Genomic DNA, 16,533 nt, shown 5'->3' with positions numbered 1-16,533 from the left:
GGTTTCTCTGTGTAGCTCTGGCTATGCTAGAACTCACTCTGTAGATCAGACTGGCCTTAAACTCAGACCCGTCCGTTTGCCTCCAAGTGCTGGGGTTGGGGTGGTGCCTTTTATCGCTGTCTGTCACGGTTGAGACAGAATGTCCCGTACAACCCAGACTCCTGCTCCAGACACCGTGCCCAACTGGGCTGACAGTGTCTGATACATTCTGGAAACAAGTTCTTTAACAGATAAGTGACTTTTTCTCTTACTCATGCTTTTTGTTGTGACATCTAAACACCTCTAGCTGAGCTGAGCCTGCACACATCTCCTGTTCCGTCTGGAGTTCTCCAGGTTGACATTTGGCCTCTGAGCCAAGCTGAGCTTACACAAACGGTGTCTGCAACCATACTGAGACTTATCTTTCCTCCACTGACTCACGCTGACACCTTTCTTTCTGGGAAGCAGCTGTCCGTGTCGTGTCGTTTATGATGCTCCACTCTGCTCTGTCTGTGTTTTCCTTCGTCACTAATCTTATGCTACATCCTGAATACACAATCAATTGTAAGATTAAATGTTCTCTTCTACTATGCCCACTGCATAAGTCATTTAATGAGGTCCTTTTCATCTGCTCAGAAAGGCCAAGTATACATTAATGCTCACCTTCCCCTTAAATCTTCAAATACAAACCCTTAGTTGGACTAGAATTCATTGACAGACTGCAAACCAAGGGGGTCTGTCATTCCTTATCCCCCAAATAAACTATCCTAATGTCGGCTTTTGCAGGATATTTGATCACACTGTGTGAAAGGCACCTTCTGATTGTTTTAATAAAATGTTAAGTGGTCAATAGCTAGGCAGAAAGTAATAGGCAGAACTTGTGATGAAAGAGAGGAACTCTGGGAAGAAGAGAGGTGGAGAGAGATGTGGAACAAGTTGAACATACAGAATGGGAAAAAGGTAAAATCCATGTGACAAAATACAGATTAATAGAAACAGGTTAATTTAAGTTATAAGACATAGCTGGGAACACGCCTAAGCTAAAGGCCAAGCTCTCATAATTAATAATAAATCTGTGTCATTACTGGGGAGCTGGCAGTCCCAGTCTGACTACATTTGGTGTTCCAACACTTGCCATGACCTCACAGAAGAAGAAGTCATACCAGCCAGCACCACAGTCACAGCCTGGGCCTCTCCACAAGCATGACAGTTGGCTGTGGCTCACAGGGACTCTGGAAAGTGGGTTCAGCAACTTCCCAGAGTTGGGATGGCTAGACCCGGCTAGGACAGTTAGGTGTGGTTACCACTGGTGCCCATGAATCTAAAGGGGGCAGAGCGCCAACACCATGTGCTAAGCAAAGTGGCACAGTGGGTAATCTGGTTACTGCCTAGTAGTTTAAGACTTGGTTCATGCGGTCAGGGAATGCTGCAGGTCCTGACTGGAAAAAAACCTCTAAACAGGTACAGCATGCTTAGAAATGTGCTTAGATGCAGAAGAAAGAAAAGAATATGGGTATAGATAGAAAAAATAAATAATTTAAATAATAAAGGAAACCTTTAAAGAAAGAATAAAGTATTATAAAAAGAAGCCATGTAAGGATGAGAAATACACAGGGGTCTGGACCCTGGATGGTGCCTTGTTGACTGAAATTTTTAAATGCTAATGAACAAAAACACGCCAGCTGCTGAGAGATACTGGACTGTGGGGGAAAAAAATTACTGAATTAAATCAGTCTATATATTTCAAGAATGTCTTAACTTCAGAGTAGATATCAGAAAATGTGTTGCATCAGGGGAGAGGTTATACCTTTGCTTTCACAAGAAATAAAGAGCTATGAATTCCTTCAAAATTAATAAAGATCAGATTCGATCAGGGGAGACCACCAGAAAATCTTGGCTGCAGACATGAAGAGACCAGGAAAGACTACAAGACAGGTGGCATGTGAGCTGATCCCTTGACATGGGGACAGCTCAGAGTCCTCATGATTTATCACGTACCATCCTTTCATACGGCATGGCTGGAAAGTTATATTACAGTCTGGTTATTCAGTCCAAACAGACTTATAAAGTTGACAGATGCCTCTTACCTGATCAAACACAGAACAAAAACTTACCTTTAGTTGACTTGTGTACACTGCACATTCCATATCTGTGTTAGTGCAGACATGTATGCTACCTCTAGAAGCTTGTATGTTTTCAGAAACAAAGCACAGACACCAGTGAAGACAAGTAGCCCAGGTGACCCAGCCTCAGAATGTCTCTGCTGCAGTTTCCTCAAAAATATGCACCTAGAACAGCTTCAAAGTTGCCAGCCTCACAGACTACGCCAATCGGGACATGAGCTCTACACCTCCCCATCACACAGAGACTGAACAAAAAATGATACAGCGAGCTCTCCCAGGACTTGACCATTATCTCAATTTTCTCAGGGTTCCCTAAAGACGTCATCACCCCAGACAACAAGAAGTAATTTTAAGAATATAATGCCACATTCCCAAGAGGTGGGATGGGTGATTTCTGGTTATTCAGGGAATGTTTGCCCTTGTTTGGGGAGGGGACGGTTGCAGCTGTTTCTGGTCAGGGTGAGGGGGGGAAACTAAGCAAAGGTTAGATTTAGGGATCTCTTTCCGAGAAGAAAACGGGGGGTAATAGGAAGGACAGAATAAAAGGGTAGATTTTTAAATCTACTTTTAAATTCAAAATCAACTACTAATCTCAAATATTTTACATTGGTATGGATTTTAATATATAATACAAATTTAAGATTTTTTTGTTAGAACATACTGCATATATGTTTCTACTCTTGTTTAAGCATTATACCTATGCCACTCATTTAAAAATCAAATGTAAAGTTCTAATCCTTGAAAGTTATTTAGGATAATAAACACACATTAGTAGTTAGTCATCTATAACAATTAAATCTGTGGCCATGTTAGGTATGTTTTCATGGTCAAACAGAGATATATTTTAGATAGAAGGTCTCCAAACACTTAAGAGACCTAAAGAATATGGCATTTAAGATGTTTTAATAACATAAGTCTTTTCCTGACAGTGAGACAAATCTGTTCCTGGAAGCAACAATTTACTTCAAAAAAGAATTAGGGGCATCAAAGAACCTACATACAGAGTTTGCTTTTATTGTGGCAAAGTCAGCCACTGGGCAAGAACCTGCCCTTTACTCAACTGCTGACAGTGTGCTGTCCAAATTGGACAGTAGGACACAAAAGAAGGTGACTGTCAAACTTTGCCAAGATAAGGTAGGACAGTCCTTAAAAGATTCCTGCTTCACAAAAAAGTCAGTCAGATAGTCTAGGCTTGTAGGCTCAATATGGACGCCCCATCCTTGCAAAGGAACCTTGGGTGACTCTCCAGGCAGCCAGCTGTCTCTATCAGTTCTATAATTTTGGAAGTTGTTTGTTCTGTACCTCCTGCTCACTCAGGTAATATTATATCCTCCTTTGGTCTCTGATGGGGTTGAAGTCTAAATAGTTGTAGTCACAGTTTATTTTTAACCAAATTCAGAAAAGAAATTCACAAAAGAGAAGTAAAATGTGTAAGTTTAGAGACATAAAAACTTAAATTACTTCTCTAAAAAATGTTTTATGGTCTAAAAAGATATTTTTAGGAAGGTAATACAAGCTATGATAGAACATGGGTTAGGTATAAAAAGTTGGATTCATCAAGGTAGAATAGAGTATTTACTCAAATTTGTCAAATATCAATGGACTAGACATTGTAAATGGAATTCTTATCTGATAACTGTTCTTACCGTAAACAGTTTTACTATATTAGAGTTAAAACCTTTCCTTTTTATGTAGACAAAAAGGGGGAAATGTTGCAGGATATTTGATCACACTGTGTGAAAGGCACCTTCTGATTGGTTTAATAGAGCTGAATGGCCAATAGCTAGGCAGGAGAGAATAGGCAGGACTTCTGAGAAAAGAAAGAAACTCCTGGGAAGAGAGGTAGAGAGACGCCAGAGAGATGAACAAGTCAGATGAGAGGTAAAACCTACATAGCAAATGTAGATTAAGAGAAACTGGTAGATTTAAGTTTGAAGAGCTAGTTGGGAACAAGCCTAATCTAAAGGCCGAGAAAGGCCTTTCCCAAAGAAAGTCTATGGTCGGTGTCTAAAATATTCTTCTTCTAGTACCTTCTGAAAATGTTAGGCCAGTTCCTTTGTTCACACAACTTGAGCAGCCAGCTGAAGAACCAGTCTCAGATGCAGAGGAACCCTCGTGGGCCACCGGTCCCCACTAAAGGGCCACAGGCACACACACATTCACCAGGCTGTGCACCAAGACACCATCAGAGTGAGGCCTGGGAGTCCACCTGACCTCAGAGGTCCTTGAGCACCACACTCCTCCTGACTCTTGCACATCACCTGCTGCCAACAGGAAGCTCTCCTCAGGGTCTCCACACTACCTACCAGCTGAAAGGTGTAAATAGGGAAACATTCAGCTTGCTAGCATTTTATATAAAATAACTGCAAATCAAGCCGGGCGGTGGTGGCGCACGCCTTTAATACCAGCACTCGGGAGGCAGAGGCAGGTGGATCTCTGTGAGTTCGAGGCCAGCCTGGTCTACAAGAGCTAGTTCCAGGACAGGCTCCAAAGCCACAGAGAAACTCTGCCTCAAAAATAAACAAACAGGCCGGGCGGTGGTGGCGCACGCCTTTAATCCCAGCACTCGGGAGGCAGAGGCAGGCGGATCTCTGTGAGTTCGAGACCAGCCTGGTCTACAAGAGCTAGTTCCAGGACAGGCTCCAAAGCCACAGAGAAACCCTGTCTCGAAAAACAAAACAAAAAAAAAAAAAAAATAAACAAACAAACAAACAAATAAATAAATAGCTGCAAATCTGTAAGAGACTCTAAATGACAGCCCTGAACAAAACAAACAAAAAAAGTGGTTTGTCTATTTTAATTACCAAGAACTGTGGGTTTTATTTGTTGTTTCTTGTTTTTCAGCTCCTGGTACCCTGGCAAATTAAGGCCAACTCAAAAGGTATGAGCAGGGTGTGGTGTTGCACACTCAGAATTCAGCACTGGAGACTGAGCAGGAGAACAGGAAGTACAAATACCAGCCTGGACTATGGGGTGAGATTCTGCTTTTAAAAAGGAAAGAAAAGGAGAAGGAAGATATATAAGCAGGTCTCCAATGAACAGAGTGACTGACAGTTTAGGAGTCTGAGCATCCTCACCCCATCTGCGGCAGCCCCAGAATCACACAACAGCTTTCTCTCCCTCCCTTAACAATGCCAGAGAGTCAAAGGTTAGCCATAGGCCACTCAAATTCTCTAACAGTTAACCCCGACTCCCCTAATTCATGCTATCATTTTGATATTGAAGTTAGATGGTCAGTTGTAGCAATTTGTATTGTTATTTTCTTGTAATTCAATAACAGTTCTGCCTGTATTGGACAGACAGCAAAGCATTCACTGAGCACAAAATTAAGACTGATTAATAACTGGGATTCTGCCCCCTCATGGAGTCATCGGTTTGGCTGGTACCACTGTGCTAGCTGAAAGTACATTTGCATGGGCTGACTGCAGACTGAGACACGTCCTCAGATGAAGCAGAAAGCAAGCCAACAGGAGCCCAAAGGTGTGACCTCAATGCCTCCCTGTGACAGCCAAGTCCAGTTAGCAAATGGTGTTTTTTAACAAAAAGGCTCTTTTGTGAAGTACCTGAAAAGCACAGAATCACTAAAAGCCCCAAACCAAAAAGGCTACTTTGGATGTAGGAACACAAGGGTGGAGCTGGCTTACACTTAATGCGCTTTGTTTACACCACTGATCCTGGTGTTCTGATGGACTCCTTGTCTTCTAAGAATCTGTTCCACCAATTTCAGTCCCCTAGAGAGTACTCACTGCTGAACAGAAAAACAAGAATCCCACCCTGGTACACAGTGACGGATCACACCATCTGGGCCTTCCCTCCATCTACTGAGCTCTCAGCCCAGAAGACCCATGGTGGGTCTTCTGAACCTTAGCAAAGATTTCAAGATCCAGTGAAGGGCTGGTGCATATAAACTTAGTTAATAAAACCAAATGAGTTTAAAAACATACATCAAACATGCTGACCACTTCCAAGTCCATAACACCATATGCAGACTGGAACATATGACCTCTTCAGGAACAGCCTTGTCTTGGTGCAAATTTCCCTCAGCATCTCCTACCCAAATCACTGCTGGGTAATTTAAACCACCGTAAGAAAAGGGGTGAAGGCAGAGAGATGCAGTGGTTAAGAACATTAGTTGTACTTTCAGAGGACCTGGGTTCAATTCCCAGTGCCCATACATTCATTGGTCCATAACCATCTGTAATTCTAATCCCAAGTTATTCGATGCCCTCTTCTGGCCGCTACAGGCACTGTACATATGTGGCAGACACACAGGCAAACACCCAAACCCTTCACCTTCTGTATTCCACATCTCTACTAGTCCTCCTTCATTTTCACCACCACAGAAACATGCCCACTGCCTTGGCTCCAGGACTTAGATCTACCTTGGAGAGGGCTTCTACTCTCAAGTCTCTAGACACAGAGCCACAAAAGCTGTCTTGCTACAGTTTCTGCCTCAAGTTTCAGAGGCTAACATGATTCTAAGTTACATTTTTAGGTACATTATAAAATACAGGATGTATTTGTGTGCACTTGTGCAGCAGGTAGAAATGTCCATGTGGGGGCAGAGGGCAGCCTCAGGTGCTGCTCCTCGGGTGCGGTTCACTGTGCTTATTCCTTCTCAGACAAGGCTCTCACTGACCTGGAGTCACTAAGGAGACTAGGCTGGCCTCAGGGATCCACCTGTCTACAACCCCTTAGCGCACACACTAACACATCTGACTTTTAAAAATGTGGGTTCTGGGGATGGAACTCAGGTCCTCTAGCCATTTTGCCAACTGAACTATCTTTCTAATCCTTAGTCATAATTTAAAAGCAACAATAACAAAAATCTCACCAATAAAACCTGGGTAAATCAGTGTTTTAAAACCCAAAGGAATTATACAGGTGTGTGCACTAAAGGAAGATGGGAGTGGGAAAGGAAAAAGCTGGTGAAGACACACGAGCTGAAAAGAAGCCCTGCACCTGCTCTTGCTCAAGCTCAAGCACAGCCAGCACAGACAGGTGAGCGGCTGACTGAGCAACAGCAACCACACCACTGAAAGAAGTTAAGAGACCTCTGCAAGGCCATCCTCAGCTACATAAGTCAGTCTAGAGCCAGCCTGGGCTACAGGACACTGTAGCCTTCAGCTACAGGACACTTCATTTCAAAAACAGAGATTTGTTCTAATCACTGAATTCTGTTTTACAAGCCAGTTTTTCTTTGTCAAAGGCTTACATTTCACACATATAGTTTTTAAGAACCAACAACAGAAAGCACAGACCCTCTCTTACAACCTCACACTCAGAAAGCTGAGACAGGAAAATTCTGAGCTGGAGGCCAGCCTGGACTACATACCAAACCCATCTCAACGCAAGGTGTGTGCGTGCGTGTGTGCGTGTGTGTGTGTGGGGGGTCACTGTTTTGAGCATGTGACCCAAATGAAGTTAAGTTATCCTGCACCTATGCTCATTTCCGAGTTAAAATGGTTGCTGCCTGTCTGTTCTGAGAATGATTCTGAAGTTTTGGCCTCCCCCGTGTCCACAGTGATACGAAGAGAAAGATGGGGTGCAGAGATTATGACCCCATTTCATCTCACGAGTGCTGGGATTTCAGAGCACCTGGTCAGGGCAAGATCCAGTTTGACATAGCACTAGAGTTGAAACCAGGGCCTTGTGCATGTTAGGAAAGCACTCTACCAACTAAGCTACACTTTTTAACACAAAGACAAGTCAACTATGAAATAAACACCAGCGCTTTCATTTCTCAAAGCGGAAGAGAGATGCCAGCTTTAGAAGCTGATCTAGTACGCCTATGTTAACAACCTCCTGAAATTAAAATACAACTAAAACCAGCATGTGGGAAAACACGTGAGCAAAGGTCCCAGGCTCACCCTTCTCCCCGTTTTCCCAAGGCAGCCAGCATTGTAGAAATTCCCCAAGGGCAGGTTCCCAAAGTAGACAGCACCTTAAATACTCTTTCTCCTACAGCAGAGGCAGCCAGGGACTAAGGCCAAATGTCCCCATGGGACAGCAGCCTCAGCACAGAGCAAGGCATTCTGGGCCTCTCCAGAAGAGGAAGCCCTGAGGCGATTATGTCAATGTCTGGAGGGCTTCTGTGTCAGGAGCCGCAGGAGGTGACAGAGCCTAAAGGACTGGCCAGGCAGGGGTCTCCACCTCGGGAGAAGTAAGGGCCTCACAGACGTGTGCGGGAGAATCCTAGACAAGATTATTCTGTTCCAGGCAAAAGAAAAGGAGATGAGAAAGTCCAGAAACAGCCTCGGGCCCAGAGTGTGGTCGAGAGCAGTGATTACAGCAGAGCCAATCAGAAGACAGCGTGTCAGGGGGGCACAGGAAACCAACCTGAGATGTGCTGACTACAGCTCAGGCTGTCCCAGACAGCACTCCAGTCCACGATGCCCAGAAGCAGTCCAGTTCTGTTTCTGACTGAAAGATGAAGTCTCTAAACAATACCCAGGATCTAACAAATTTTACAAGAAACGGATCATACTGTTTCCATATGACTGGCGGCTGCCTGATCCAGCCTCAACCCAGATCCTGGAATCCCCTCCCTGTGAACGCCTGCCTTCAGCAACTGATTATACAGAGGCCCGGGGAGAGACTCTGTCTCAAGAACAAGGTGGAGACAGACTGCTCTCTGCCCCATTTCTCACCTGCATGCGTGTGCACACGCACACGCGCACACACACACACACACACACACGTGCGCGCGCACAGATTCACAACAACACAGGCCATATCCCCCGTGTACAGAGACAGGTGTTTCCCGGTGAGCAGAGCTTTACCTAACTATAGAAGATCAAAAGCAGAAACGGACACTGGCACAGCTCAGACAGCGCTCAGAGCTCAGCGTTTTACCCATACCTGTGTGCAGTTCTGATGCAGTTTTATCACAGGCAGGCACAGAAGTCTCATCATAAGGGCTCTCCCTGCCTTGTGTTGCCAAGCTACCCACCACCACCTTTAGCCCCGTGCAATCACCAACCTGCCCCTACAATTTCACTTCAAGAGAATTACATTATAGAGTCTACAATGTTCTGAGAGGAGGTGGGGTTTTCTTGTTTATTTTTGTTAGGAGACAATTCACTCTGTAACTAAAGCTGGCTTAAATTCCTCATACTCCTGCCTCTCCCTCCCTAGTGATGGAATTAAAGTATGCACCTCCTGACCCTTGAAACAGACTCAAGTCACATCAACAGTGGCATCTTTTATTGCTGCACATGCCCATGGTGTGGGTGGTATAGCTGTCCTTACACTGGTGGACTTGAGGGGCCACGTGAGCACAGCTGTTTTCTCTGGGGCACACCAGGCATGACTACAGGGCTGCATGGGTAAGTGCACACCTTGTTTTGAAAGACGCTGCCACACTGTTTTCTAAATCTGGTTGTATTAGTGATTCCTCCGTAACCCTGGTTACTCATGTCTTTCTCTCAAGTTTGGCTGTTCTAGGCCCTCTGCTCCTCCCTACAGACTGGGAGCTCTGTGGACAGGTGAGCGTCCACACCACACTCTCCAGCCACTGTGGGCATGCTCTGCATTTACTCAGACCCTTGGTTCCCCATGAGTATCACCACCTCCAGTTAGACACGCTTCAGCTAGAGATGCTGACACACACTCCTATATACTTCATCACAAACACTACTGTCTTACATTTTGGCTAAGGCAGGGAATTCTTAAGTAAGAATAAGTCTCTGTGTATTTATTTGGGAGCTGGGTAGCAGGACCCCAAAGAGTAATAAACAAACAAACAAAACAAAACAAAACCTACAAGTTTCAGATCAAGAAAATGCCAGAAAGACTCCAAATCTCAGAGAGTTTAAAAAGTCTCAATGCCAATTTTAATTTTAACTTGAAACTTCTGAAGAGACTGAGATGTCCTAAGCAATATCACAGTTCCGCAGTGCAGGAGAGCTGGGAACCCGAGGCCTGGGCAACAGTTGCCACACCTGGAGTTCTAAGAGAAGAGAACTGGAGAGCACAGTCTGAAGAGTGAGCTTTCCTAGCACTGTTTTGGGAAACAAGCACATCCAGAAATCCCTGTGAAGCCCCCCCCCCCCGCAGCCACACCCCTCCTCCCATGGCCAACAGAAACATGGAGCAGTCCCAGTGTACTCCTGACTGTTCTTCCATGGGGTAACCCCACTCTCTACTGCTGCCCTGCAACCTCCCCACAGTTCTCACAAGACCACAAACACCAGTAAGTCAGCTTGACACAGCTGTGTGGAAGCCCACAGAGGGGAGTGGAACAATAGTTTCCAGAATGTGATCTAGCCAGTCCTTGGCCCCACCCCCACACGCACTCCTAGACTTGGCAGAAAAGAGGCTGTAGGTGGGATCCAATGAAGGAGGAATCCCAAACCCAGCTCGCAGGACTTCCTATAGTGCTCTTTTCTAGAGACATACACTAGACACAGGAAGAAACTGAACCAAGGGATGATGTTCTAATTCTTCTACCTCCCAGCTCCACAGGAGCCCTAGCAGGGGCTGTGGCACTGGGAAAGAGGACGGCATCTAGAAGACATTACTGAGTCCGCCACACAGTAAGTCCCCAACCCAGACTCCCACTCAGGCGCACACCCTGCTCTTCTCGACCACTCGGAGACTATAACACCAAGACAACGTATTCACAGGTAAACTGGTTGAAAATATCAGAAACAAACAACCAGTATCCCCACAAGCCCAGGAAAATGAATGCAAGAAGAACCAAGGTCCCAGAGCACAAGAATAAACACCTGGGCCAATGCACTTAGCAGTGCTCACAGACAAGTGCAGACACACACAGCTGAGTGCACGGAATCAGTGAAAACACACCAGTCTCATGCCAGCTGGGCACTGCAGAGGCAAAAGGATGGCAGAAATGATCTAAAAGAGGAAAATTAATTAGAATGTGTTTCTATATCCAGCAAAAGTATCACTGTGAGTACATTTTTGATAGATAAAAATTTACAAATCTTCCATAAAAGGATGAAAAAAACAAAGAAATATGAAAAGAGAAAAAAACAATTATCCAAGTGAAGGACAGGGAAGTCAAAACAGTTATCAAAATAAGTAAAAAGGGGCTGGAGAGATGGCTCAGTGGTTAAGAGCACTGCCTGCTCTTCCAAAGGTCCTGAGTTCAATTCCCAGCAACCACACGGTGGCTCTCAACCATCTGTAATGAAGTCTGGTGCCCTCTTCTGGCCTTCAGGCATAAATGCAGACAGAATATTATAAACATAATAAATAAATATTAAAAATTAAAAAATAAGTAAAAAGTAACATCAGCGGAACGGAAGCAACTCCAAATCCCACCATTGACGTGTCTTAGCTGCAGGGGAGGAGAACTACGCCAGACACAAGAACTCTGGGTGCTAAGAGCAAAGTCAATGAAGAGGAACCAACTGCACAGACTGCAAACAACTGGGAAAGGAACCTGGGTAACTAACAAAACCGGGAAAGATGACATGTAAGAGAACACACATACACACAGACAAATCAAGTAAATTAAAATATTCCAGCAATACCCACAGACTAAATTCAGCTCCTTAAAACAGACTCACAGATTATATGTGAAAATAAAAGCTATTATATTACTGGAAGGATATGAACCTAAACACCAATAACTAAACTACAGGTGACTAAGCAGAACTGAGGTATAGCTGAATAACCAAACAAGTTGTTTTTATATTAGTTTATTTCATGGGAAATAAACTTGTAATTCAAACGTCACAGTTTAAAAACAGCATGCACAAAGCAGAAGCTGATCACAACAGAATCCACAGACCAGAGTGGGAACAGCATCGTTCCTTTGGGAAGAGACAGCGGTTACAAAGGAACAAGTCACAGGATGAACAATCTCATGTATAAAGTTTCTTCAAGCACCCAAAACACAAACACATTAATCACACGGGGAACACTCAGGTCACCACTGTAAAAATCACTATGATCAAGCCAATGGGGAAAAATCCAAAAATATCTCCAAAGCAGAACGCAACTGGGTACATCTGTTAACTTCAATGAACTAAAATTAGATATTAAAAATCAATAAGCTAAAAGGCAAAATTTATGCCCTTTGAGTTAAAAAAAGAACTCATTCTAAATGGCTTTAGAGCATAACAGGAAATCAAAGAGTGAAGACAAGCAGTCAGGAGCAGTAACTCCACAGGGAGATGCTCGGGAGGGGGAGACTGCAGCAGAGGCAGCACTAGAAGTGAAGACGCCCTAAAAGAGGGGACACCCAAGCCTAGAAAGGACAGGGAAAGAAAAAATTCACAGAAAGCAAAGGTATAGTTAATAACCAAAACCAAAATCTGATTCCCTGGAGAATAAAGTGACAACAGAACTAAGCCTTGAGGCAAAGTCACGTGACATGAAGGCCGGCACAGAGCCCACACCTTCACCCAGCCACACCTGCCATTCACAGTGACATGGTTCTTCTATGTTCATTTTGCCAAAACATCACTAATTTTGACATAACAGATAGCATGTTAACAGAGAGGAAGTGTTGGTTCATTTATGAGACCAATTTTTGTATTTATCACAGAATCATTTAAAATCAACACAAATAACAAAGATAAAGAAATAACCTGTGAACCCAAACCACTCTGCACTTCACCAACACAAAGTAACCATGTGCCAGTTTGGTCAACATTCCCCAAACATTTTCTTTCTTTTTGTTTAACTTTTCTTAAGTTTCATTATGCAATATTTAGGATAGAAGGAGGAGAAGGAAGGGAGGAATAAGAGAGAGAAGAGAAGAAAACACACAATGAAAATACCAGAACATCAGTGTAGAAATGCCAAATACCAAACAGAACAGAAACACAAAGCTTCCTGGAAATAACCTCCAAGTGTTCACACATGCCATCATACTACGCTTCAGACACACAGAGTTTGTGCTGCATGTGTTCTTTATCAGTCTGCTTTCTGCCCTAAATACACTTAAGGAAACCCATCACTAAGACATGCATGCTGCCTTTTAACCAACCTACAAAATACAGTAGGAATACTGAAACAATTCATTCAACAGTAACACAATCATGCTTGAGTAGGATAGAGATGTGCTTGGGCCAAGGCTATGTTCCAAAGCCTCCTACCCCCACCCCTCCCCGACAGAGTTTCTGTATAGCTCTGGCTACCCTAGAACTTGCTCTGTAGACCAGGTTGGCCTCGAACTCAACGAGATCTGCCTCCTTCTGACTCCCAAGTGCTGGATTAAAGATGTACACCACCACCACCAGGCCCGTTTCTCATCCCCCTGTGCATACTGTGCACACACACACACACACACACACATACACACACACACACACACGAGCTAATGAGCTACTTGGTCACATGATGTGTATATTTTTCTTAACCAGGGTATTGCCAAACGGTCTTCTAAATTGTGTAACAGTTCCTGATTTTCACCACACTTGACTTAGCCTCACGTTAGGTGTGGAAAGCAGGAAGGGGTCTTACATATTTACATCCATCCTATGTCAACCAGGCTTTGTTTTCTGATTGAAATGGCTTCACTCGCCAACACCCCTGGCTCAGATACTAACAGAAGGCTGCAGTGAAACCTGGTTGGCTCTGAAGGCAGAGGCCAACCACCGTCCCGTCTTTTCCAGAACACAACAGTCTAACAGGAAACTCTGTCTTGCCACAGCGTGTTTTACTATGACATCGGCAATCTAACATGTCAGTATGCTATTGTCATCCCTTATCTCCTGTGTGCAGTTCACACGCAACACTCTAGTCTATAAAGTCTGATGTCATGTGCATGTAACATCAGAATACACTTCTCTGAGAGTAAATCAAATTTAAAGATGACAGCACCTTCAGTTCAACAAATCCTTTCAAGCCAAAACAATTTCTTGTATGACCCCCCCACATCTGGCACAGCCCCACAGAGACAGAGCTGATCTCCCCTGAGAAGCAGCGAGTGCTCCCACCACAGACAGGGGCACGGATGCTAGGAGGGCACATGTGGCTGGGATGCACCACACACACACACACACACACACACACACACAGGCATGTGGCACAGCAGTTTCCTGTTCTGTCCTTTGCTCCTGTGGCACTGGGACAAAGTTCCCATCTGAATAATGAGAAAGCAAACAAAACAGCACAGGAAAGCAATCCACTTTACAAGTGAAGAAGTCAGCAGGGCAGTCAGTTACTTATTCAAGGTCAGTTAGCCTGAGTCCAATTTCTAATTCTTAAACACTGTACCATTCACTTTATTACCACAGTGTGGGGTGACATGATTGTTAAAGGGTGTCTGCAGGAAAGGACAGCCAGGGCCACTGCCAGAAAACAACCTAAGAAGACAGAAGGAAATGAATACAGACTTTAAGGAAAAGCTACCACGAGTGCCCTGAGAGGTTCCCTCAACAAGACTCTAATTACCTTTGTTTAAAAATACTCTTAGACATCTGCCCTTGTAAGTTTGAAATAACCTGCCTGCTAGCTTAGAACACACTGCGTTATTCATAAAACCAAATCTGTTAAGTAAAATACATATAATCAAAATTCTCTTTGGAATTACTTTGTTATAAGCAACTGACTCAACCAATGCGAGCTGGCGGAGCTCCGACGGGCAGCCGGGCAGAACCTACCTACAGCGGGGGCATCGTACTCATCACCGAGCAGGATTTCTGGGGCAGAGTATGCAAGAGAGCCGCAGCTTGTAGTGAGCTTCTTTCCTGGCTGAAACTTGTTACTGAAGCCAAAGTCTGTCAACTTCACAAGACCTTGTTTTTCAAAAAAAACTACATTCTCTGGTTTTAAGTCTCTGTGAACCACATGGAGTTTATGGCAGTAAGATATGGCATGAACTATCTGAGCAAAATACTTCTTGGCCAAGTCTTCATTAAGACCTTCCTCGTGTTTCATAATGTAGTCAAACATATCTCCTCCATCTCCAAGTTCTAGAATGAGATACAGTTTGGTCTGGGTGTCTATGACTTCATAGAGACGAACGATGTTCGGGTGCTGCACTAGCTTCATGCACCTTACTTCCTGGAAGAGATGACCGGTGGCTAGGGTGTCTAGCTTCGTCTTGTCAATCACCTTCACTGCCACCTTTTCACCTGTAAAGACATGCCTAGCAAGTTTGACCACTGCAAAATGACCTCGACCCAAGGTTTTATCCAGATCATATAATCCAGCAATTTTTCCATCATATCCTCGCTTGAACCCTGCCATGCTGGTGCGACAAAGGGAAAATACTTAAAGTGCTTGACGTGAGTCTTCTCATATAAGCGTATCTGCTGGAAATAAGGCCTTCATTGTCAACATAGCAACGGATACCTGCAAAACAAGAGAAACAATGAACACGTGGATTTTCTAATTATTTGTTTTATTTTGAAAGCCTTAAGTCAATTGAGATGCAAAACAAGTCAGGGTCATTATTAAAACCATATACTTGGAGAATGCAGTTCAGAACAGAGTCTGAGAAGTAAGCACAACTCCACAAACAGAAAGTAGCCTCTCACTGAAATCACTTGCCTCTCTGACCTCCTGTCTGTGCATCTCCAAGTAAAATCTGTAAGTGTCTAAAGATTCCTGAAGACCCATGTTATCCATCTCCCCAAATCTAAATCAATACTGATACAAAGAGGGCAATCAAAACTGCCTTACTACATTTGCAATGCAACTTATTTCCCAAAATGTTTTCCAAGCTACTCTCTGCTCCATGACAGCAGGATGAGACAGTCCTGGACTTAGCAGGTGCTTAACAAACAGCTCTGGCTGGAGAGCACTCACTCTTTTGCTCATTACCAAGGGCGTTTCCTAACTCCACATACACGGCCATCCGTGACTGCTCACTTCCCAGGGCACACAGGCATGCACTCTTACAGACCATTTAAGTCTCAAAGAGGGTTTGGTTTTAGAAGCAATATTTCATACCATACTTAAAATTTTCAGGCTTTCTAATATAAACCTCTAACATAGAAATATGTTCTTATAACTGACCTTGTCTCAGGAAAAAATATATAAAATTATACCACTTAAAATATCACTTTGAATCACAAAAACTGAACAATCACCCTAGAAATGAGTACGAGAACCTGTGAAGTGTGCTGACCTCCCATCAACTTGTGGCCTATTGGTGTGCACACACTATTTTGTGATGGAAATGCACCTAACCTCAACTAAAGCTCAGGCACACTAGGGCTGTGCTGCATTAAAGCACTAGCATTCCACCCCCGCACTTCAGTTACTCCAAAGATCAGAAGGGAAGCCCACACTCCTCGTCATCCCACCACAGACGCTCATGACGGTGAGCCTGCACTGTGCACTGGGACCTGGGTCAGACGGTCTCCTTCTGCAGTCAAGCAAACTCCATGTACAAGCGACAGATGGCATTAAAGCTACACTCAACATAACTGAGATGTCAACGCCAAGGTCTGGTGTTGGACGGGCACTCCTGCCACTGGGCTACACCCTCCGCCATCGAGACCGC

The 16,533-nt window shown here is 44.1% G+C and overlaps 1 protein-coding gene across 5 annotated transcripts in view; it reads right to left on the bottom strand.

The window, feature by feature from the left end:
* Snrk (SNF related kinase) overlaps window positions 1-16,533 on the bottom strand; it is a 55,184-nt gene that overhangs the window by 20,708 nt on the left and 17,943 nt on the right. For all 5 annotated transcript variants that reach the window (XM_038321239.1, XM_038321238.1, XM_038321242.1 and 2 more), the window contains one exon: window positions 14,684-15,377. In XM_038321239.1, the coding sequence (XP_038177167.1) occupies window positions 14,684-15,272 (589 nt within the window). In that variant the 5' untranslated portion in view covers window positions 15,273-15,377. The remainder of the gene's footprint in view (window positions 1-14,683; window positions 15,378-16,533) is intronic.

Source organism: Arvicola amphibius, chromosome 3 (genome assembly GCF_903992535.2).
Source record: "Arvicola amphibius chromosome 3, mArvAmp1.2, whole genome shotgun sequence".
NCBI classification, from domain to species: Eukaryota; Metazoa; Chordata; class Mammalia; order Rodentia; family Cricetidae; genus Arvicola; species Arvicola amphibius.
This window is presented reverse-complemented; position numbering and strand designations above follow the sequence as displayed.